General features: G+C 50.3%; 2 protein-coding genes across 2 annotated transcripts in view; one reads left to right on the plus strand and one right to left on the minus strand.

The window, feature by feature from the left end:
• Positions 1-78: 78 nt before the first annotated feature.
• On the minus strand, positions 79-1,911 carry Dusp28 (dual specificity phosphatase 28). Its single transcript, XM_027951687.3, has 2 exons — positions 1,413-1,911; positions 79-1,157 (listed from the first exon to the last, which is right to left on the minus strand). Exons 1-2 carry the CDS (start codon positions 1,803-1,805, stop codon positions 984-986), a joined length of 567 nt encoding a protein of 188 aa, XP_027807488.2. The 5' UTR covers positions 1,806-1,911; the 3' UTR covers positions 79-983.
• Positions 1,912-7,946: 6,035 nt separating this feature from the next.
• Positions 7,947-22,364, plus strand: part of Ankmy1 (ankyrin repeat and MYND domain containing 1) — a 62,636-nt gene continuing 48,218 nt past the window's right edge. The window contains 2 exon segments of the mRNA XM_071619491.1: positions 7,947-8,092; positions 10,885-11,028. Coding sequence (XP_071475592.1) covers positions 8,051-8,092; positions 10,885-11,028 — 186 coding nt within the window. The 5' untranslated portion in view covers positions 7,947-8,050.

Here is a 22,364-nt window from a genome sequence, read left to right on the forward strand (position 1 = left end):
CCCCAAGTGAAGAGCAGAGCCAGGAGGAGCTGAGGCTCTGGACAAGGGTAGGACAGTGAAGGAATGGAGAGGCACACAAACACCAACTACAGCACTTTACTCGTTGCTTTATACATATTAGCCAAAGACTGCAGTATCTGTAATTCATGGAATCACCGAGTGCTGTTCTCCTTCCCCACTATCTTATTTAAGGAGTGTGGACTGTGACTAATTTCCTAGGAGTTTAAAGGCCAAAGAACATCAGATGGCCTATCTGAACTAGGGGTCCACCCTCCACGAGGAGGCCGCAGAGGGCTGCCTGCTGCTGGGTCAGGCGCCACGTTGACAGGCGGAGGAGGCATATCGAGCCTCCCTAAGCACTGAGGCACCAGCAAGTGCAGCCTCCCTAAGCACTGAGTCTCCAGCAAGTCCGGCCTCCCTAAGCACTGAGGCTCCAGCAAGTCCTGCCTCCCTAAGCACTGAGGCTCCAGCAAGTCCTGCCTCCCTAAGCACTGAGGCTCCAGCAAGTCCTGCCTCCCTAAGCACTGAGGCTCCAGCAAGTCCGGCCTCCCTAAGCACTGAGGCTCCAGCAAGTCCGGCCTCCCTAAGCACTGAGGCTCCAGCAAGTCCGGCCTCCCTAAGTACTGAGGCTCCAGCAAGTCCGGCCTCCCTAAGCACTGAGGCTCCAGCAGGCCTGAGCAGCGCATGCCCTCAGCTGTGGGTCCCGCGCTCAGCGCTGGGAAAGGGCAGGAGGAGTTCTGGCAGCTGGGATCCGGTCCCCGTCCCCACCTCTGGTTTAGATTTGACCAAAACCTACGAACAAACGAAGCTGACCAAGGGTGAGAGGAAGAGATGGTCGGTCTTGGCAGCGGATTCCCAGTCCCCTCCTTTGAACTGCACTTCGGGAAGACGCGGCTTGGGGGAAGTGGAGCCCAGCCGCGGCGGTGACCAGGGCACGTCCCGCCTCTCGTTAGCAAACGCCCTTCCCGCCCGGCTTCTGAAGGCTACCGCGCGGCTGGCTGGGGTCCATGTCGCGCGCTTCCGGGGTCAGCGGGCTCCCGGGCCTGGCGGGCCTGGGCGGCCTGGCGGGCCTGGGCCTGGATGATCTGCTCGTACTTCTCGAGCTGACACCAGAAACCCGGATTGGGTTCGGCTACCGGGCGGGCGATCTTGACAGTCTGCGAACAAGAGAGGAACCGAACGTCAGCCCGCGCTGGTTTCGCAGAACTCGGGCCACGCCAGGCGAGAGCAGCCGCGCGGAAGACCCGCCCTTGAGAGCAGGCCCCGCCCAGCTAGAAGGCCCGCCCCCGAGTGGACCCCGCCCCGGCCGGAGAGGCCACGCCCAGTCAAGCCAGAGGGCCTTCTCTGGGTGGGCCCCGCCCCCTACCGGAAGACGCACCCTCGAAAGCGGGCCCCGCCCCGGAAGCCCCCACCTGAAAGGCCCGTTCCAGGGAGAGGCCGCGGTATCGCATGAGGTAGGCAGTGCAGACAGCGGCTGAGCGGCTGCGACCGTTCTTGCAGTAGACCAGGCAGGCGCCACCGGCGCGCACCGCGGCCTCCATGGCGGCACAGGTGGGCTCCAGATGCACCAGCAGGTCCTCGTGCGGGTCGTCGAAAACGGGCACCCGCAGCTCGGCCACTCCGGGCGCGCTGGGGCCGGGCTGCAGGCGGGAGACGTTGACACATAACGTGATACCCGAGCGCTGCAGCAGTTCCGTGGCGCCCGCGGCCCGCGCGTTGCCGAGGAAGAGCGCGGGGGCGACGAGCGTGAACGTCGGCGGCGCGACCTCGGGGGACCTGCTGTGGGCAGCTCTTTCCGGGCTCATCGCGGTGACCGCCCCGAGGGTCTACTTAGGGCCGAGGTCCCGCCCGCGCCTGGGCCCGCCGGGCGGGGTTAAGGTTAGGGTCAGCTGCGGGTGGCTAGGGCGGGACCTAGCATTGGCTCTCTGATTGGCCGTGGGTTGGGCGTGGCCTGGCATTGACTCCGATTGGCCGTGGCGTGGGTGGGGCCTTGCGCCTGCTTTCTGATTGGCGGAAAGCGGGCGTCTCAGGACTCCACAGTGTTCCCTACTAGCTTGAGCCATGCGGCCCTGTGCTGGAAGGGTGGTTGGTAGACGTGGACATGGACTGGATCGGGGAGTAGCTAATCCAACACTGACCAGCGTCCTTCTGGCTTTCATAAGGACCTCGTGGTTGTCCTATGGGCTATTGACAGAAGGCCACTTGGTTTCCTGTGGGTTTTTTTTTTTTTTTTAATTCTAATCAGGTATACATGACAGAAGAATGCTCTTTGGTTCATTGTATACAAATGGAGTACATTTTTTCACTTCACTGGTTGTACACGAAGTAGGGTTACACCTTCATACAATCATACATGTTTCTACGGTAATGATGTCCTCCTGTGGGTTTTTGTTATTGTTGCAGCGTTATACCTTTATCTATTTCCTAATAAATTGTCCTTTGTCATCTTTGAGTTTATGTCCCTTTTTATTGCAAAACATGGTTCATATAAAGTAAAACTATTTACCATTAGCTTTTTGTCATTTCTTCATAGGACGGGATTATTTCTGTTTTTCTTAATAACTTTAGGCGTTAGTCCTGTGACTTTTTAAACTTATTTAGAGTCTTTTAGGATTTCTTCATCCCAGCGTTGTGGCACATGATTGTAATCCCAGCAATTCGGGAGGCCTGACAGGAGCATTGCAAATTCAAAGCCAACCTCAGCAATTTAGTGAAACACTTTCTCAAAAAGAACTGTGGATGTTGCTCAGTGGTTAAGCACTCCTGCTGGGTTTAATCCTCAGTATGGAAAAAACAAGAAAGAGAAGATCTCTTCAGTCGATTTTTCTGATATTTAGTATTTCTCAGGGAACAGTTACAGTGAAGAGCAACTCATAGCCTCACAGACATTTAGTTGATTGTAGTTTCAATTTTATTGTAATAATAGTAAAAACAGTTCCTCTTCCTCTCTGTGCTTTTCTTAGATTTGAAATCATTCTGCCAGAAATCATTCTTCATCCTTCCCCCAACCTAGTCTTACAGATATCGCACAAAATGTGTCTGTACAGTCTTCTGGTGGTCTGCATTCTCTCCTGCAGGTACCAATTGTTGACAACTTGTCAGATCGTTATGGCAACCTGGGTCCCTTTTGAGCTAAATACTCAAATATCTTGAAGCCAATCTTCACTGGCTGCAGTCTCATTCCCTGGAGGCCTTACCAGCATCCATTTCCCTCTTCTCCATCCCAAGGAAGGGGCCTGCTTTCCTGGGATGAGGAGGGAATGGTATCCCCCTAGAGTTCATGGGATTCATCCAGTGAGATGGAGATTCCCTGTCTACCAGCTCCAGGAGAGGTTCTGATTGCTCCTGCAAATCAATGAAGGGCATACTCTTCACTGCTGCAGGATTAGGTCTGGTCTCTGATATGGGCCAATAGCAGGGAGGAATTGGGAAGGCACCTCTGTTCTCTCCTTAAGGCCCAAAGGGGAAGCCAGCTTTAGGTGAAAGCAAAGGAAATGGGGAAAGTTGGATCACAGCATCCAACCAAACCTGAACGCCCCTCGGCTCCTTACTGGAGGGTTTTTGAGGTGGGTTTTCTGTTCTAAAGTCTCCTACATCAGACTTCATTCCTGTACCCCACTGAACTAACATACTGGTCCCCAAATTGTCCCAAGTGCCACCACCTCCATTGCCATGCTGTAGTCTAAGTCACTCGGAGATTTGGCTCTGGAGCCCCCTCCCGGCTGCTGAGGTATAGCTGGAACATGCCTTCTGTGGGGACATTCCTGGAGATTTGTTCCCACTTAGCAAGTCACGGTGATTTACAGGATTCATTTCCTAAGTTATTAGTCTGCTAAATTTGCCAGGCTTGCCAATTTACCACAAACTTTAATATTCCTAAATATTTTCAGTATATTAATATTATGAAAACATTCCTTTTGAACATATTTGTAGTGATATTTGTATCAATTTGTGGAAATAGAGCTCTTCAATCTTGATATGCCTAGTTTTAAAAGGCATTGGTGCATATACTTTATGAATATAAGCAAAATCTCAGCATTTCATCTTGAATTATCCCCATTGTGTAGAAGTTTCCAGAACACCTTTTCTTTTTTTGCCACATTGTAGTTTTCAGAATCTTTTCTAATCTGACCAAATTGTCAAATTCTTTCTAATCTGACCAAATGGTCAGGCTAGAAAGTTTGCCATGAAGTTTTTTTTTTCCTCCTATTGAGTAGTGTATTCAATTCCTAGAGCTGCTGTGGCCACACCAGACGGTTGTCTCACAACAGAAATGTCCTCCCATTGTGTCTGTGTCTCTGCATCTCATAGGGACACTGGACATTGGTTGAAGACCCACCTAAATAGCCTCATCCTTATTTGATCACATCTCCAAAAACTACCTCCAAGAAAAGGCTGCATTCCCAGGAATGGAGGGGGTAGGATTTCACCTTATCTATTCAATCCACAACAGATGGTTTGGCTTCACAGATTTGTAGGGTGATTTGAAGTTTTAGTTGACTGTTTTCCTTCCTTCCTTTCTGTGCTGGGATTTGGACCCAGAGCCTTGAGCAAGCTTGGCAAGCACACTATCACTGAGCTATCCCCGTCCTTGACTGTTTTATGTCTCTCAATAACAAATGGATCTTAAACAACTCAGTTTGCCTCTGCTCAGCTCCCACGATGCAGCTGGAGGGAGGGGGGCACCAGGAGATGCCAGGGGTTGAACGGTCAAAAGTAGAGGACCCAGGAACCAAGGTGGGTACCGAAGGGCTAAAGAGGTCCAGGGAATAGACAGGAACTGGGAGACTAGAGCATGTAGGAGGGGACCCTAAGACGGCAGAGTCCTGGCTCCTCTGCTTTGGAGCCCAGAAAGCTTGCCTTTGGGGAGGCCTGGGGGCGTGGGCTTCTGGCAACCACCCCATCCTTGCCTCAGAGGGCCGCTCCTTGTTGCAGGACGGCTTCCCACCGCCGGCGCCTCTCCACGACCCAATCCAGCTCCTGTAACGCGCCTGTGGACGTACACTCCTGCGCACCCTCTGAAGCCCTGCTCCAGAGTCCCGGGTTCCTAAGATCTTCCCCAGGCCCTGCCCTGCACCAGGCTGCACACCTATTCCCCAAAGCCCCGCTTTGCAATCAGGCGGGGCTTGATCAAGCCTTGGTCGAGTCCTAGAATACCTTGGTTCTCGGCTTCCGCGGGTCTCCCTTTCCGCGTTCTCCCCCTCGCAGGTATTGGCAGTACCTGGCCCAGACTCTGAACCGCGGAGTTCCTGGGGACACTTGAAAGCCAGCAGGCTGGTGCAGCTACGGCTCTACTGGTAGAGGCGGGACCGAGGGTGCCGCCCCCAGCGGGGATTGGTGGGCGGGGCTGGAGGGCGGACCTGGAGAGGAGGGAGCGCAGCACCTTGCGGGGATTGGTGGAGGTGGAGAGTGGCGTGGCACGGGGCGGGGCCGTCTCCAGGGGAACCCGACGCTTTCCGCCAGCCTTGACTCCACTGCCTGGGCGTCCTGCTGGTGGCCTAGGTGCCCGCTGGTGCTAGTTCTCCCAGCTCGGGTGCGGCTCCAAGGGCCAGGGCGGTGGCGCGGGGCTGGTGTTGGAAGGGACGGTGGCGTCCCGGGGCGCGGGCAGACTTCCCCGTGGCTCCGACCTTTGAGGGCCAGCTGCAGGGACCACTGATAGGCCAGCGAGGCGCGGCTCCGGGAGGAGCGTGATGGCTCGACCCGGGCGGGGGCTGTGGGCGCTGTGGGCGCCCCCGGTATCCGCAGCATCCTGAGGGCGGATTGTGGTCCCTGGGTCTGCTTCCAGGTTCGGAGAACAGACACGGAAGGTGGTGGCTTCTAGGTCCCCCTAGACTACGCAGCCTCAAAGGCTTACAGCTCCAGAGGCGCGCTGGAGGAGCAGGGCGGCCAGTCCCCTGCTGCCAAGGGAATGGACAGTTACGCCTTCTTCACCGAAAGGTGCAGGGGACCCTCGGGCAGGGAGGTCAGACCATGACCCAGGGGCCAGAATTAGCCAGGTTTCACAGTTGGGGCCAGACTTAAAAATCACTAATTTATAAAAACTGGTCTCTGTAAAGAGAGAAAAGCCTCAAAATTGTATTAACAAGCACTGAGGGAAATGTCATATGTTATGGGTGACTGGAATCCTATGCCCCAACTCGCTGTGTCCCTTTTAGCCTGCAACACTGCCTGCCGGTCCATTTCACTTCCTAGTACATGGAAGGAACTGTTCCCCAAGTTGACACAGCTCCCTTACTGCTGTGTTGTTAACAGTAAGGGCTACTTTGGGTCAAGGGCTGCCCCAGAGCCTTATCTGTAGCATCTCATGAAATCCACCTGCAACTGACCCTATCATGCCTGTCTTTGTGTGGATCCAAGGCCTCTGGACCCCAGCATCCTCAAGTTGAAGCTCCAACCCCAGTGTGATGGTCTTCAGGGGTGGACCTCGGGAGATGAGTGGGTTGAGGTGAGGACAGGAGGGTGGGGCACTATGATGGGATCTGTGCCTTATAACAAGAGGAAAACAGCCAGAGCACTCGCTACTCACCCTCTCTCTGCCACTGAAGTCACTTTGAGAAGGTGTCATCTGTAAGCCAGGAAGAGAGCGCTCACCAGGAACCAAGTCCAGTAGCTTCATGACCTCAGACTTCCACACTTTAAACCTGTGAGAAATAACTGTCATTGTTTAAGACCTTACCTCATCTGTCCCCAGTCTGTGGTGGTTTGTTGTAGCTACCTCAGCAGGACTAACAGAGTTTCCATCTTACGGAGGAGGAGACAGACAATCAGGAAGGGTGAGGAGCCATATAGGCCAACCAGTGGGAGGTGCCAGACACAGGTGGCCATTTCCAATGACCCTATGGTGGGTTTTACAGCTGACTGCTTGTGTTACGATTGTCTTGATTGACCTCAAAATTATTTCCATTTTTCTCAGGAAAAAATAGAGTAAAATTTCTATTTCTCCTATTCCTACCATAGATTATCTTTCCCCATTATTGTTAACTTTTATTAAACAAGCAGTACCTATCCCGTGTAGAAGAATGAGAAAAAAACAGGTGTATTAGTTTGCCAGGGCTGCTGTAACAAGCACCACACAGACCAGCTTTGGAGGGGGAAGGCCAAGGTCAAGGAGCCAGTAGGATTGGCTCCTTCTCTATCATTGGCTGGTAGATGATCATCTCCTCCCTCTACCCAGCCCCGTCATCTTTACCATGTCCAGGCTTCCCCCTTCTCATGGAGTAGGGCTCATCTAATGACCTCACTTTAAAGGATTAACTCTGTGAAGACCATATCTCCAAATAAGGTCACATCTGAGGTGCTGGGTTTAGGACTCCAACATTAAAATTTTGAGGGTGGACACAACTCAACTCAACCTGAAATAGCAGGTAAGCAAGAGAGAAAACAAACCCCATCCGTGCCCCAGCCACTATCCCGTCTTGGGTGTCTGTCCTCTATAGTTAACAATATACCAAATGTAGAACTCGTGTTCTCAGCAGCAGAATCTCTTGTCGGCAGATAATATTCTTGGCCTCTGTGGGCCACAATTGGCATTCCAGGGCTGGCTGGTGGAGGGGTCAGGACCTGAAGGTTCCCAGGCCCAGAGGTATAAGCCAGACATTGGACAGGTCTGTAGCCCAGATACCAGCTTACAGCATTCCCCAGGGAGTTGGGAGGGCGGCAGAGGGGTTGTGTGTGTTGGGTATCCATGTCTAAATTATGATGTGTACCTTTAGATGGCAAGAGCAGGAAGGAATAAAATGCACCCTGTGCTCACCCCTGTGCACCTCAGAGTCCCCATGCAGACACTCTGCCCTCAGTGGTGCATCTGGAGGTGGAGTACCTGCTGTTGTGGTCGCCCGTCCCGGCAGGCGCTGTGCAGGTGTTTCAGCCTGTTGTTACTGCCTCCCTTTGCTCTCTTCCTAGGGATGGGACAGTGCCCCCCAGAGACGAAGGTGAGGAGTCTGAGGGCCCCCTGAGGGAGCAGAGCCTGAAGGGGACCTACATCCAGCTTGTCCAAGGAGTGCAGGAGTGGCAGGATGGCTGTGTCTACCGAGGGGAGTTTGGGCTCCACATGAAGCTTGGATATGGTGAATTCTCTTGGCCCACGGGTGAAGTAAGTACCTGAGCTGTGCTCCCACCACCTCCCACAGGGGCTAGGGGCTGGGCCTCTCTCCCAAGAACCAGGTGGTGGGAGTCTTTGGACACCTCCTCAGGAAGGATTTCGGCTGACACCTTCCTAGGGAGGATGCCCAGAGGAAAGTCCCTCCAGACTCCCCCCAGTACATGGTTTCCTGGGGTGCATGGGAAGAAGTTTGGGAAACTGATTTAAGAAGACAAATTCTTATTCTGGGCAGATGTTTTAGAATTGTGAATTACTGCAGCAACTTGTATGCTTATACTGGTGAAATCACCTGTGTTCAAGATGAAACAGATGGGGAGCACATTCTTAGAGACAGAATGAGACACATTCTTGCACTCTGAGCTAGGCCATGCCCAGGACTTCAAGGGCTGAGACCAGGAGCCCAGAACCATTTATGTCTCCGGGTGCCCCTGGCTGGGAACAGTAGCTAAGTGGGCAGCAATTCTGGGGCATGTGCTGAGTTCTGGGGGCTCAGACCATCTCCCCTGTGGGATGTAGGGTCTTGAAGATGTCCAGGTGGAGGATTCTGCCCTGGCGGTGCCTAGCCATGGTGCAGTTCAGCTGAGACCTCATCAGGAGGCGATGCAGGGCTGTGTGTGTTGGGTGGGCTGTGAAAGGGTGCAGGGTGGTCCCGAATGCTGGAGCCCTCTGGGAAGGTGCTGGCTGGTGAGGCCTCATGGGGGATCACTGATTCACGGCTCCACCCATCTGTTCCTTGTGTGAGTCTGCCTCTGGATACCTGGTTTCTCTGACTTTTTGGCCCAAGGCTGGGGACACCTGGGCCAGCCCTTAATGTCTGCCCTGGCTCCCCAGCTAAAGAAACAGTAGGTGAAACAGGACCCTCTCAGCCCAGTTCCAAAGTCCTGGGATCCTGCTGGCTAGCTTCAGTCTGGTGAATGCTCCTCCTGGCACGTGTGGTCTTGCATGGGACCACAGCAGACACAGTTGTGGCCACCTGTTCTTTTCAACAAGGGCGGTTCAGAGTATGGGTGTCACATGGAGGGTGGTCAAGCCATGGGAGGGATACACTTGTCCAGAGGAGAGCAGCAACGGGGAAAAGATCAGCCATCTCACAACAGAGTCTGAAGAATGGCAAGGTGTAGGGCCAGAAGTCCTCCAAGACGGCAGAGCGGGACTGTGCATGGAGCACCCGAGACCAGTGCCTGTCTACCTGGAGTGTGCCCCCAGCTCAGGGAGACCCCAGCCTCCTCAGGGCCCTGGCGGGTGCCGAGCCCCGGCACAGCCGTCCTCAGGCCTCAACTTGTTTTACTCACACGGTGGCTGCAAGGCCTGGTTCCTTGTCCACAGTCCACAGTTCGATCCTTCCAGCCCAGGTTTCCCCCAGGGATGGGAGAACATGGCCGGTGTGTTTAGGTGGGGGTCAGCTTTTCTACCGCTGGGGCCTGGGCCATTGGGTGCAGGGCACAGATGCGTCCAGCTGCAGCAGCTCTTAAACCAGAGAAGGAGAGGACAAGAGCACCCCTTGAGGACCTGAGCACATTGACTGTCTTTTGAGACACGTGTGTAGCCAGGTCCATTCTGAGGACCAAGGAGGGGCCGAGAGATGACCCGTGTTCTGAGGAGGACGCAGCGGTCTCTCCAGTGTGGAAGTGTGAGGCCCGAGAGCTGAGAGTTCCCCTTACAATTTCTTTTAAATGATTTGCACTTGGTTTTTGTTGGGGAAAGGGTGGACTCAGATAACCTGCTCCAACATCCTACAAATCAAGTGAGCCTTGGCAGAATGGTGACTCCATCCTGACTGCCTCCCTACTCACTGAATGTCCTTCATGGGCCAAACTCTGTCACTAATGGAACCCAAATTTAATCTAGTGGAATTGAAAAGGGTCTTTCTTGGTTCTTGTTACAAAAGTTCAAGGGTAAAGTAGCCTCAGGCTGGGCTGGATCCAGGAACTCATCATCCAATCAGGCAGGTCCTCCATCTTCCATCTTCTTATGGGGGGGCCAAGACGGGCCTTCCACTGTCTGGCCAGTCTCTAAAGGTGGCTGCACATGTTCCTAAAAGAAGTCCCTAGCTGCAGGTGTGCCTTAGAGTCAGGTTATGTGACCAAACCAGTCCAGGCTGAAGCTGGGGTGAGGAGTCCTTGCGTGGGGCCAGGGTCACATGGGGGCCCGCGTCTGCAGAAAGGGCCGTCATTATGGCCTCCTGTGGGGCACCGCGTCTGGCTGCCTGAGAGCTCAGGCCCAGCCCCTTCTGACAGAAAAGTCAGGTCTAGCTGCTGGAATGCCCCGGGCTGGGTGTGGCGTCAGGAGTGGCGCTGAGCACACCCACTGGGGTTCATGAGCTGGGGGGGGAGCACCCAGGCCCAGCCCCCGAGTCCAAGTCCTAAGAAGTCCCACCTCCCCAGCCATCCACCTGTGACCTTATAGGGGGCCCTGTGGGGTGGGGACAGGACTCCTGAGGGGGAGGGGCTCCTGACCTGTCCGTGCCCCAGGACAGATAGTCCACCCTTCCTGATGCCCATCTCTAGCCAGCTCTGAAACCTCCAAACTCCCCACCTGCGTCGAAGGCAGGAGAGGGGCACGGTCACCAGGGGTCTCACTGCCAGGCTGCCCTGGTGCTGGGGGTGACCACTCTCATGCTCACGTTGACCACCTGGACTTCAAGGGGGGGGTGGCTAGTGCAGCCCTGCAGCCCCACTCACAGCACCGAGGTGGAGTCTGGGCTCTGAGGGTCCCTGTCAGGGCCTGGGTGCCTGGGGCGGTGGTTCCCAGGCACTAGGCCTACTGACCTCTCCACTTGACAGTCCTACCACGGGCAGTTTTACCAGGATCACTGCCACGGCTTGGGCACCTACATGTGGCCTGACGGCTCCAGTTTCACGGGCATGTTTTACCTCAGCCACCGAGAAGGCTATGGCACCATGTACATGAAGACCAAACTTTTCCAGGTGAGGGGCTTCGCTGCCAGCAGGGGGCGGGGCCTGCGTGGGTGGAGGTGAGGAGCAGGGCCCTGCCTTCAGGTGAGCCCTGGGTGTGCTGTGTATCTAGACTACTGGATACAAAGGTATCTAGGTCTTGGCCGGGCACGGTGGCACACACTTATAATCCCAGTGGCTCGTGAGGCTGGGACAGGAGGATCATGAGTTCAAAGCCAGCCTCAGCAAAAAGCAAGGCGCTAAGCAACTCAGTGAGACCCTGTCTCTAAAGAAAACGCAAAATGGGGCTGGGGATGTGGCTCAGTGGCCAAGTGCCCCTGAGTTCAATCCCCAGTACCCCCCCCCCCCCAAGAAAAAAAGATATTTAGGTCTTGAGGAAGTTTATTTACATATAATCATCCTTCTTATCTTAATGATCGTAGTGATACTAACAGTGACGATATAAATAGCAGATGAAAACCTTATTTCATTTCTCAGAAGGATATTAGCAAGTCGTACATCCCCTAGATTAATGAAATATACTCTGCATTTAACTTTCAGTGTATAAACTGGATCATTCTATGCATATTATTTGAAACTTGCCTTTTCTCCAGAGAACATGCCTCGTCTTTCAAACACACAGGCCCCTTTCTCCCCTTTAATTTTATTGCAGTATGATTTTCAATAATTTTTTTTAATATAGAGTTCTGAGCCTTTGGACAAGCATGAGGCATGTAACCACTGCACAGAGAAGGATGGGGAAGGCCTGTCTCCCCCGCCCCCTCCGGGACCACCCTTGCCCTTTGTGAAGGTGCCAGGGGTGGAACCTGCCGTGAGCCCAGGAGCCCCCGGCCTCTGAAATTCCGCCTCATGGGCCTCTTCTCAGTCTGTTCCTTTTTGCATCCAAATAGTTTTCCATGCTATGAAGCCACCACAGCTTAACTCCTAAGTCACTGAGGTTGTTTCCAGTTTGAAGGGTTAGGATAAAGCTGCACTGGGCTGGGGCTGGGGCTGGGCTCCGTGCAGAGCGCTCGCCTGGCATGTGTGAGGCCCTGGGTTCGATCCTTAGCACCGCATAAACATAAACAAATGAAAAAAGAAATGCTATCCATCTACAACTAAGAACCATCTTGAAAGTAAAAGCGGCTGTGAGCTTATGTATTTGTGGGAACAAGCACACATTAGACCTAGGCTGGGGCTGGTGCTGGGGCTCAGTGGCAGAGCGCTTGTCTGCCATCCGTGAGACACTGGGTTCAATCCGCAGCACCACGAAAAAGTAAACGGATACAGTAAAGGTATTGTGTCTCTCTACAACCAAAAACAAAGCTTAAAAAACGACAGGTTTTCACTTCACCTGGGCCTGGGCTTGTGTGTCATGTGGCTGGTGAATGCTCTGCGAGTTCCAGTGAACCCCCACTCTGCACCCCATGTCCCCACCGGCTCTGTGGGGGCTCCAGGTGGGCCCCCTGGGCCTCCGTGGTGCATGGCTGCTTCCTTCTCAGCAGTTCCAGCGATGGAGTCCCTGGGGGCTATGGCACGCCGGCCGCAGTGCCTGCCTTTGCCTTGGCCAGTCCTGCTGGGGGTCTCCAGTGCTATTCCTCTTTTCCCTGAAAATCAGCTTCTGCCTCTTCTCTGCATTTAGTTGTGTTTCATTGCCAGTTTCTTTATTATACCCTCTGGATAATTTGCTATTCTTTTCTAATTCATTGACTTTCTGTTTTGCTTTTTATCTAATACACATGTTGGCTCTGTTTTGATTCTATCATGTTAGTGTTTACATTCAGTTCAAAACATAGTGACTTCTACGGTGACTTCTCTTCCACCCAAGGGGTCTTTGACAGGAATATTGCTTCGTGTTCAGAGTCTGGGCTCGGGCTGCCGTCAGGCTGGTCCCCTGGGTGCTCCTGTGCCTGGGGCTGGTCCCTGGGTGCTCCTGTGCCTGGGTGGTTTCAGCTCTCTGGGACCTGGGAGACTTGCTCTAGGACCCGTCCTGCCTCTTTCAATGTTTGTGGGCCATCCAAGGCAGGTGGTGCCCCTCTGAGGTTGTCTAGAACAGTGTCCCTTAGGTCACTTTTGCTGTTGGTGTTGTTCTAAATCTTATAGAAACTCACCAAGGTTTTTTGTAGGCTCATTCTACCTGTGACAGAGCCAGAATCTCCCACGATGATTGATGATTGTCGCTTCTTTATTACTACCGTAATTCTACATTGTATGTTAGATATTTGGAGACAATGTTACCGGATGAGGTAGAACTTTAGACTCATTGTATCTTCCTGGTAGGTTGAACATCTTATTATTATAAAGTAATAACTTTTGCTTTATGATCCAAAGTCTGATTTTTAGATATTAATAAGGCTGTATCAGCTTTGGGGGTTTATTTTTACTATGGTATGTCTTTCTCTATGATTTTACTTCCAACCTTGGTTTTTGTTTTGGATATCTCTTCTCTTTACTCTTAAAAAGTGTTTGTGTGCTGGGGTCGTGGCTCAGTGGCAGAGCACTCGCCTGACATGTGTGAGGCACAGGGTTCTATTCTCAGCACTGCATATAAATAAAGTAAAGATCCAGGGCTGGGGCTGGGGCTCAGTGGTAGAGCGCTCGCCTAGCACGCATGAGGCACTGGGTTCAATCCTCAGCACCACATACAAATAAAAATAAAAATATTGTGACAACCTAAAACTAAAAAATAAATATATTTTTAAAATTAAAAAAAAATCCATTGACAGCTAGATTTTTTAAAAAAGTGTATGTGTGCGCAATAAAATCCTGACAGATCACATTCAAGAACATATTAAAAAGATAATGCACCAGGATCAGAGGGGTTCATCCTAGGAATGCAGGGCTAGTTCAACATACGGAAATCAATAAAAGTAATTCATCACAACAATAGACTTAAAAACAAGAATAATGTAATCATTTTAATAGATGCAGAAAAAGCATCTGACAAAATACAACACACTTTTATGTCCAAAACACTAAAAAAACTAAGAATAGTAGGAACATAGCTCAACATTGTAAAAGCTATCTATTCTAAACCCAAGGCCAGCATCATTCTAAATGGAGAAAAATTGAAAGCATTCCTCTAAAAACTAGAACAAGACAGGGATGCCCTCTTTCACCACTTCTATTCAACATCATCCTTGAAACTCTAGCCAGAGCAATTAAGCAAAATAAAGAAATTAAAGGGATATAAATAGGTAAAGAAGAATTCAAACTATCACTATTAGTTGGTGACATGATTCTATATTTAGAAGAACCAAAAAAAAAAAAAAAAAAAAAACTCCACCAGAAAACTTCTAGAACTAATAAATGAATTCAGCAATGTAGCAGGATATAAAATGAACACCCATAAATCAAATGCATTCCTATACATCAGCGATGAATCCACTGAAAAAGAAATTAGGAAAAGTACCTCACACATAGTAGCCTCAAAAAAAGAAAGAAAGAAAGAAATGGAAGAAAATCTCAGAAAATGGAAAGATCTCCCATGCTCCTGGATAGGCAGAATTAATATTGTCAAAATGGCCATACTACCAAAAGTGTTATACAGATTTAATAAATTCCTATTAAAGTCCCAATGAAATTCTTCATAGAAATAGAAAAAGCAGGGCTGGGTTGTGGCTCAGAGGTAGAGCGCTCGCCTAGCATGTGCAAGGCTCTGGGTTTGATCCTTAGCACCACATAAAAATCAATAAAATAAAGGTACATAAAAAAAGAAAAAGCAATAATGAAATTTATTTGGAAAAATAAGAGAACCCAGAATACCTAAAGCAATCTTTAGTAAGAAAAGTGAAGCAGGAGGCATCACAATACCAGAACTTCAACTATACTATAGAGCTATAGTAACAAAAATGGCATGGTATTGGTGCCAAAATAGACTTGTAGACCTATAGTACAGAATAGAAGACACAGAGACACACCCACATAAATATGGTTATGTCACACTAGACAAAGGTGCCAAAAACATTCACTAGAGAAAAGACAGCCTCCTCAACAAATGATGCTGGAAAAACTGGAAATCCATATGTAGCAAAATGAAATTAACCCTCTATCTCTCACCCTGCACAAAAGTCAACTCAAAGTGGATCAAAGACTTAGGCACTAGAATAGAGACCCTGGCCTAATAGAAGAAAAGTAGGCCCAAATCTTCACCACGTCGGCCTGGGATCTGACGTCCTTACCAAGACTCCTAAAGCTCAAGAAGTAAAATCAAGGATCAGTAAATAGGATGGATTCAAATTAAAAAGCTTCTTCTCAGCAAAGGAAACAATAACATGAGGAGAGAGCCTACAGATGGGAGGAAATTTTTATCACATGCACCTCTGATAAAGTATTAATCTCCAGAATATGTAAAGAACTCAAAAACTTACACGCCCCTAAAAAATCCAATCAATCAATGGGCTAAGGAACTGAACAGATACTTCACAGAAGAAATACAATCAATCAGCAAACATATGAAAAAGGGTTCAACATCTCTAGCAATTAGAGAAATGCAAATCAAAACTACTCTAGGATTTCATCTCACTCCTGTCAGAATGACAATCATCAAGAATATAGGCAACAGTAAATGTTGGTAAGGATGTGGGGAAAAAGGCACACGCATACATTGCTGGTGGGACTGCAGATTGGTGCAACCATTATGGAGAGCAGTATGGAGATTCCTCAGAATATTGGGAATGGAACCACCATTTGACCCAGCTATCCCACTCCTCGGTTTATACCCAAAAGACTTAAAATCAGCATATTCAGGGACACAGACACATCACTGTATATAGCAGCTCAATTCACAATAGTAGACTATGAAACCAACCTAGGTGTCCTTCAATAGATGAATGGATAAAGAAAATGTGGTGTATATATATTCAATGGAATATTACTCAGCTTTAAAGAAGAGTGAGATTATGGTATTTGCCAGTAAATGGAGTTGGAGAATATCATGCTAAGCGAAATAAGCCAATCCCGAAAAACCAAAGGTCAAATGTTTTCTCTAATATGGGATGCTAATTCACAGTAAGGTGGGGGAGGGGGAACTAGAGAAGAATAGCTTTATCATCTTAGATTAGGTAGAGGGAAGTGAAGGGAGGGGAAGGGAGAGGGGATGTGGGGATAGGAGAGATGGTGGAATGAAACAGACATTATTACTGTATGTATGTATGTGACCGCATGACCAATACGATTCTACAACATGTACTCCCAGAAAAATGAGAAATCATACCCCATCTATGTATGATCTATCAAAATGCATAAATGCATCCTGCTGTCATGTATGACTAATTAAAACAAATTTAAAAATAAAAAAGTGTATGTGCATGTGTGTTTATTTAAATATGGACCAGTAGCCGCTTTGGGATACTTAGACTTGCGTTGTCCCCGCGGTGGACCAGCCACACTTGTCTAGGGAACACCTGAGATGTGACTGGTCCAAATCAAGGTGTGCTGCACACTTGAGGCTCACACAAGACACGGAAGACTACGCGGAAAGAAATGCAGAATATTTCAACAGTGAAGATGAAGCAGATGTTGAAGCGATAGTTGAAAAGATTGAGTTAAATAAATGTATCATCTCAAAATTAATTCCACCTGACTTTTCACTTTTTGTTAAGTGGCCACTATGAAATTTAAAACTGATATATGTGGCTAATGGTTTTCCTGTGGCCTGGCTCTGATGCAGACCACGGACAGTTCCTCTCAGTAGTACTGCGTCCGAGATTAATCTGCCCTAGGCATTCCGTTCCCACCTGTTCAACACTTCTCTGCGGTCTTGCCTCCATTTGGATCGATACTGTTTTAGAACCCGGTTGTTCTCAGATCATCCGTGTGGTGGTGTGGACATGAAGTGTGTTGGAGCTCGGTCTCCAGGGCAGCGTCCCTGGATCGCACACTAGTGACTGCAGGTCACCAGCATCAAGGCCTGCGTCAACCGACCTCCCTTCCCAGGTTTATCCCACAATAACAGGGCATAATTCAAACGTGGGAAATGAAGTTAAAATAACCTGAGATTCTTGCATTCTCCTGGAGGAAAGGAAAGGTGTCATTCAGAGTAGAATTACTCATCCAGGACTCACGCTGGGGTTTCTGGATAGTGCTAGAAGAAGTGAAAGAGTGCAAGACCTCAAACTGATGGTGCATGTCAGACTTTTGTCGCTGTAACAAAATATGTGAGAAAAGAAGAGATTTATTTTGGCGAGTGGTTTTGGAGGACTCGGTCCACGGTCAGCTGGTGCCATTACTTTGGGCCTGCAGCAAGGCAGATCATCACGGCACAAGGCCATGGTGGAGGAAGGCTGGTCAGCTCATGGCAGCCCCGAAGCAGCGAGAGGGAGATCCAGGGTCAAGATACAGTTCCCAAGGAGACAGCCCCAAGAACCCACTTCCTCCAGCGGGGTTCCTTCTCCTGCGGTTCCTGCTCCTCCCGGGCAGTTATCAGCTAGGAAGTCCTGGATGAATCCACTGATAACTAGATTAGTCCACTCATAAGGTCAGAGCCCTCGCGCTCCACTCACTGGCACCCTTCCCCTCTAAACCACCACACTGATGATCTGCACACAACCGACTCTTAAAAATAAAATGTCAGTCCAAATGAAGGAGAGACAGAGAAGTGCACAGTGGGAACCGCGTGCACAGGCAGACCTCACGTCAGACACACGACTGCTGATCTGAAATGCACGAGGTCTAAATCAGAGCCGGGCCACGGGGAAATCATTAACCACATACATGATTTTAAATTAGTGGCACATTATAAAAAGCAAAAAAAGTCTACCCTGACTCATCCAGTATGCACATTAAATCTGCACAGCTCTTCACATCCCTCAAACATCGGCTTTGTGGAATGTCCCAGAAGTTGCCACCATCTCTGCTCTCCTACCTTCCAGGTCATTTTCTTCTTGCCTGAATCTGACCCTTAGAATCTAAATGTGTCCTGAGATCAGCTTTGCCACCTCAGTTCTTCAGGACCGTCTCTCAAGGAAAGGCTGGGAGATTGGCGGCTGATTCCCGGGCACAGCTCAGATTCTGTGCAGTGGTTCCTGGACATCAGCTAACAGTCCCTCTTTGGAATATAATTTGTCCTTGGCTACTTTAAGGTTTTCTTTGGGTTCCTAGAGTTTCATGATGATGTTTTCACGGATCTGGAAAATTCTCAACTGTTATTGCTTCAAGTGCTGCCTCTGCGTCCTCTTCCTGGGAGTCCAGCTACAGGGGTGCAGGCGCCTCACCGAGCAGGAGTCTGTTCCTCACTTGTGTGTCTTCGTTTGCTGGGGCAGTGGCCCTGGGGATTGAACCCAGGTCTCACTCTTGCTAGGAGATTCATCACCAACTTTTATTTTTTTTTTCAATTTTATTTTGAGACAAGTTGCCCAGGCTGCCTGGAACTTGGGGCTGTCCTGCCTTAGCCTCCTGAGTCACTGGGATCACAGGTGTGCCACCACGTGGGGCCACATCTTCCATTTTTATGCTGAGTATTTTATTCTTGTAGTTGAATGATTCTCCTTTTTTTTTTTGTATTTTTTAGCCCAATTTTATTGAGATATAGTTGTACAGTAAAATTCATGGATTTTTGAGCAACTCGGTACATTTTGGACAGATGGGTACCAATGCCACCGCCCTGATCAGGACTTGGCCCATTTCCTCTGCCTCTCTGGAGCCTGCCACCCCGTACCCTCCAGCCCTAGGCAACCACACCTGGCTGTTCATCTCGGCAGCACCCGGTTTTCTGTGAGTGTCACGTTAATGGGATCCACTGCTTATAGCATTTGGAGTTCCCTTCACTGCAGTGTGGCGCTGTGGGCTCATGCATGTCCTCCTGGTTCAGAGACCTCTTCCTTTTTGTTATGCAGTGTCCCCTCTATGGCTATCACATGACATTTTGTTTTAAATTCACCAGTAGATGCACATTTAAGTCCTTCGAATCCTTGGTTATTACAGATGAAGTGACTGAGAACGTTGAGTGCAGATCCTCCGTGGACACGTCTCCATTCCTCCCTAAGAGGGGTTGCTGCCCCTAATGGGAGTCCTACAGCAATGGCCACCAGGCTCTCTCCAGAGAGGCCTTGCCCTTTGTGGTTCAGCCTCTGGGGACTGGGGACTCCACGTCCTTGTTAGCACTGACCTGGCTGTGGTTTTGATTTTGGGGTCCCTGTGGTGTTATTTTGTTATGGATTGATTCTGCAGTACCCTAAGTTAGAAATCCAGGTGCCACAGGAATGGAACACATGCTCAGAAGCCGCTCAGTGAGGCAAAAGTTACTTCTGCAGAAGGACGTGCTACAGAATCTGGGGAGCCAGCTCAGCTGGGCGGCAGTCCCCCACTTTGATCCCTAATGCCGCTCTGTCCCCTGCTCTGATAGGAGGAACCAGTGCTACAATCTGCACGACTGGCTGATTTTAAATTTGGGAGGGCAAAGGGAAGGGCTACAGTTAAAATGGCTATGACTGGCTCTTACCTCCCAGTTAAGGCTGAATGCTGTATTCTGAGGCGGGAACACGGAACTTTCTCCTTCTCCCTAGTCCCCCTTTTTCTTTCCTACCTTTTGGTCTCATTTTCATGTTTGTCCTTGTGCCCTTTGGCATTGCCATCCATCCCAGACATGTTAACGTTCTGGGGTGGAAGTGACCCTCGGTAATGAGTTCGCCCCTGGTTAGTCGTTGAGATAGCTGTCCTGATGATCAGGAGCACGCGGTGAGGCCCTGCCCAGCTCCGTTGTAGCTGGTCTTCTTTCCAGGTCTTGATTAAAATCAGGTGGGCAGGGTGGAAGTGATGAGTCGCCAACTCCAGAGGGGGAGTCTGAGCAGCAGCTCCTAATAATTGTAAGATCAGGCGAGGTGGGCGGTCACCAAAGAGGCAGATTTTAAAAGGCCGCTGAGCGAGGCTTTATTGAGATATCACTCCCGGACGGAACTCGATCAGACCCACAGAGTGGACAGGAGAGGGTCTGAGGAGAAACTGTGTGGGAGCTCAACCGAACTGGGATTTTATGGGGCTCACAGCAGGAAGGGAAGGGCTTGGGACAGGAAAGGGGATTTTTAGGGTCCCTTGTCCTGCTGGAGTTAGTCAGGGGAGCTTGCTGAACTTCAGGATTGGCCAGGGGGTCCTGCTGATTGACAGGTGTTAGTCAGGAGATCCTGCTGATTGACAGGCGTTTCCACCGGCGCCTGATCGATGTTCCTTTCCCGCGTGGGCTGCTTTGTTCTAAGTCACCACCACCGACCTAACATCCTGGCCTTTTTGATGATACAGGGCGGCAAATTTCGTCTAGCTACTTCCTGCTTGCTTAGGGACGCCAAGGGAAGGGGGTGGCTTGGGTGTAGGTTTGGTGGGGAGGTGACTGTAGGGGTGTAGGAGCATCTGTTGTAGGTCACTCTGGTGATTTCACTCATGCGCTTTGGAGCGAACCTGAGGAGGCAGGGAGCAATCATTAATAGAAGTCCTATTACTAATATAGGAGTGAGAATGGGAGTCAGCCACTCAATGAGGGTTGAGTTTAGCCAGCCTGGCCAGGGGTCATTTGATGGTTGCTGTTTAAGCCGTTCACCCAAACGACGGAGGGTGTCGACATTCTCTTGGACCAATCCAGTTTCATTGATAGAGTAGCAGCATTCTTTCAGGAACAGACAGGTTCCTCCTTTGTCTGCTATCAACAGATCTAGGGCTCGACGGTTCTGCAATGAGACTTGGGCAAGAGATGTTATTTGCCTTTGCAGGGAAGCGAGAGAGGCGGCTGATTCCTCTACTGCTTCCCAAAGTTGTTGTTCAAGCTTCTGAGTAGCGGTTACTGCATAACCAAGTCCTCCTGCCCCGAGTCCAGAGGCAGCGAGGGAGGAGGCCAGGGAGAGTCCAACTACTACTGGTAGGAAGACGGCCCTTCTTGTCCTGGAAAGGGAGGTGGTGACAAGCCACATTAATTCAGCCTCACTGTACAGTTAATTGGGGACCAAGGTGGAAGGAACACAAAAAAGCAAAAGGCATGTTGAGGCTTAGGTTTTTTGTCAGGTACCATTGCACCAGAAAAAGAACCCCAGGCGGAGCAAAGGTTGGGGAAGAAATTCAAATGACCTGGTCACAGGGTGCTGAACCTGAGGAAGTGTAGCAGCAGGGAAACTCCCTGAAGAGTTACGAGAAAGAGGTACTTCCTCAAAGGCTGGAGAGGGGGGTCCTTGGGGTCTAGTTGAGGTATTGAGCGGAAAATCGATAGGAATCGCAGTTAATGGAGTACGATCCAAACCTGCAGAGGAAACAGTCTGAAATGTTATTCACTTTGGACACATTGAGAAGCTGAAGGCCCTGACGTATTAGGGCCACCCATGAGAAAGGGTCAGCTTCAGGATGGGCAGCTGCATCCAGCTGGTGTTGGAGTTCCCTCTCTTGCTCCTGGGTGGTTATGTGAATTTGAGGGAGCACTTGTATGTAAGTTCTCCAGATTCTGATAGAGGCTGAGGGGTGTTTGGCAAAACCCCACGAATAAAATTTACCATCAATACCAGAAGCCCATTTTGGGTTCCGTGGGTCCCAAATAGTCAATTTGGTGTATGCTCGATTCTCAGAGCAAGGCTTATCTAGGAAGCGTTTTTTGCATGAATCATAAGGGCACCCGCCATAGGTGTCAGGCCAGCGTTGACAGGATTCCTCAGTTTGGACTGCTATGAAGCACAGCGGGCTGAACATAAGTGGGACAGGTGGCCCTGTTGAATCCAGTAACATTAAGGGTGACCACCAGATGGCCACCAGTGAAGGGACAATCTCCTTGGCCCATAAACTGAGAGCGGGTGGTGCCACCCTGCTGCCATGTTGCTTGGATGTAGACGCGCCATCTGTGGTTGGGATAGAAGCTTGAGAGAGATTAATGATTAGTAAAAGTAGAACAGGGTTAGCGAGAAATAAATATGACTGTTTGGGGTCCCTGTCCAGCGAGGTTGCAACAACTGAGGATGCAGCTCTCCAAGTAAGACTGCGTCACCCAGTTGAAGAGGGTCCGATTCTGTTCCTGTTTGTGCTGGGACAGAGGTAACGGATGGTGCAGGAAGACACCAGTCTGCGTGTTCCCTCAGGAGTCTGTGTAGAAGGATGAGATAGGGCAGGTAGGACACAGGGGAGGAGGAGTGATGGAAAAGCTTTGGTTGATTAAGAAAGGGCTCCCATGGACTAGCTCAAAGGGGGCTGAGGCCTGAGGGAGCTCTAGGGGAATTCAGGTGAGGGCCAATGGCAGAAGACTGGGCCAGGAGAGCCAAGTTCAATCGCAAGTTTAGTGAGATGATCCCTGAGAATGCCGTTAGTCCTGTCAACCTGACCCAAGGATGGGGGTCAGCGGGGGATGTGGAGCCTCCAAGTGACGTTGAGGCCTTTGGAGATGGTTGAGCAACCTAGAAGTGAAGGCT

The sequence above is a fragment of the Marmota flaviventris genome, chromosome 11 (genome assembly GCF_047511675.1).
Source record: "Marmota flaviventris isolate mMarFla1 chromosome 11, mMarFla1.hap1, whole genome shotgun sequence".
NCBI classification, from domain to species: Eukaryota; Metazoa; Chordata; class Mammalia; order Rodentia; family Sciuridae; genus Marmota; species Marmota flaviventris.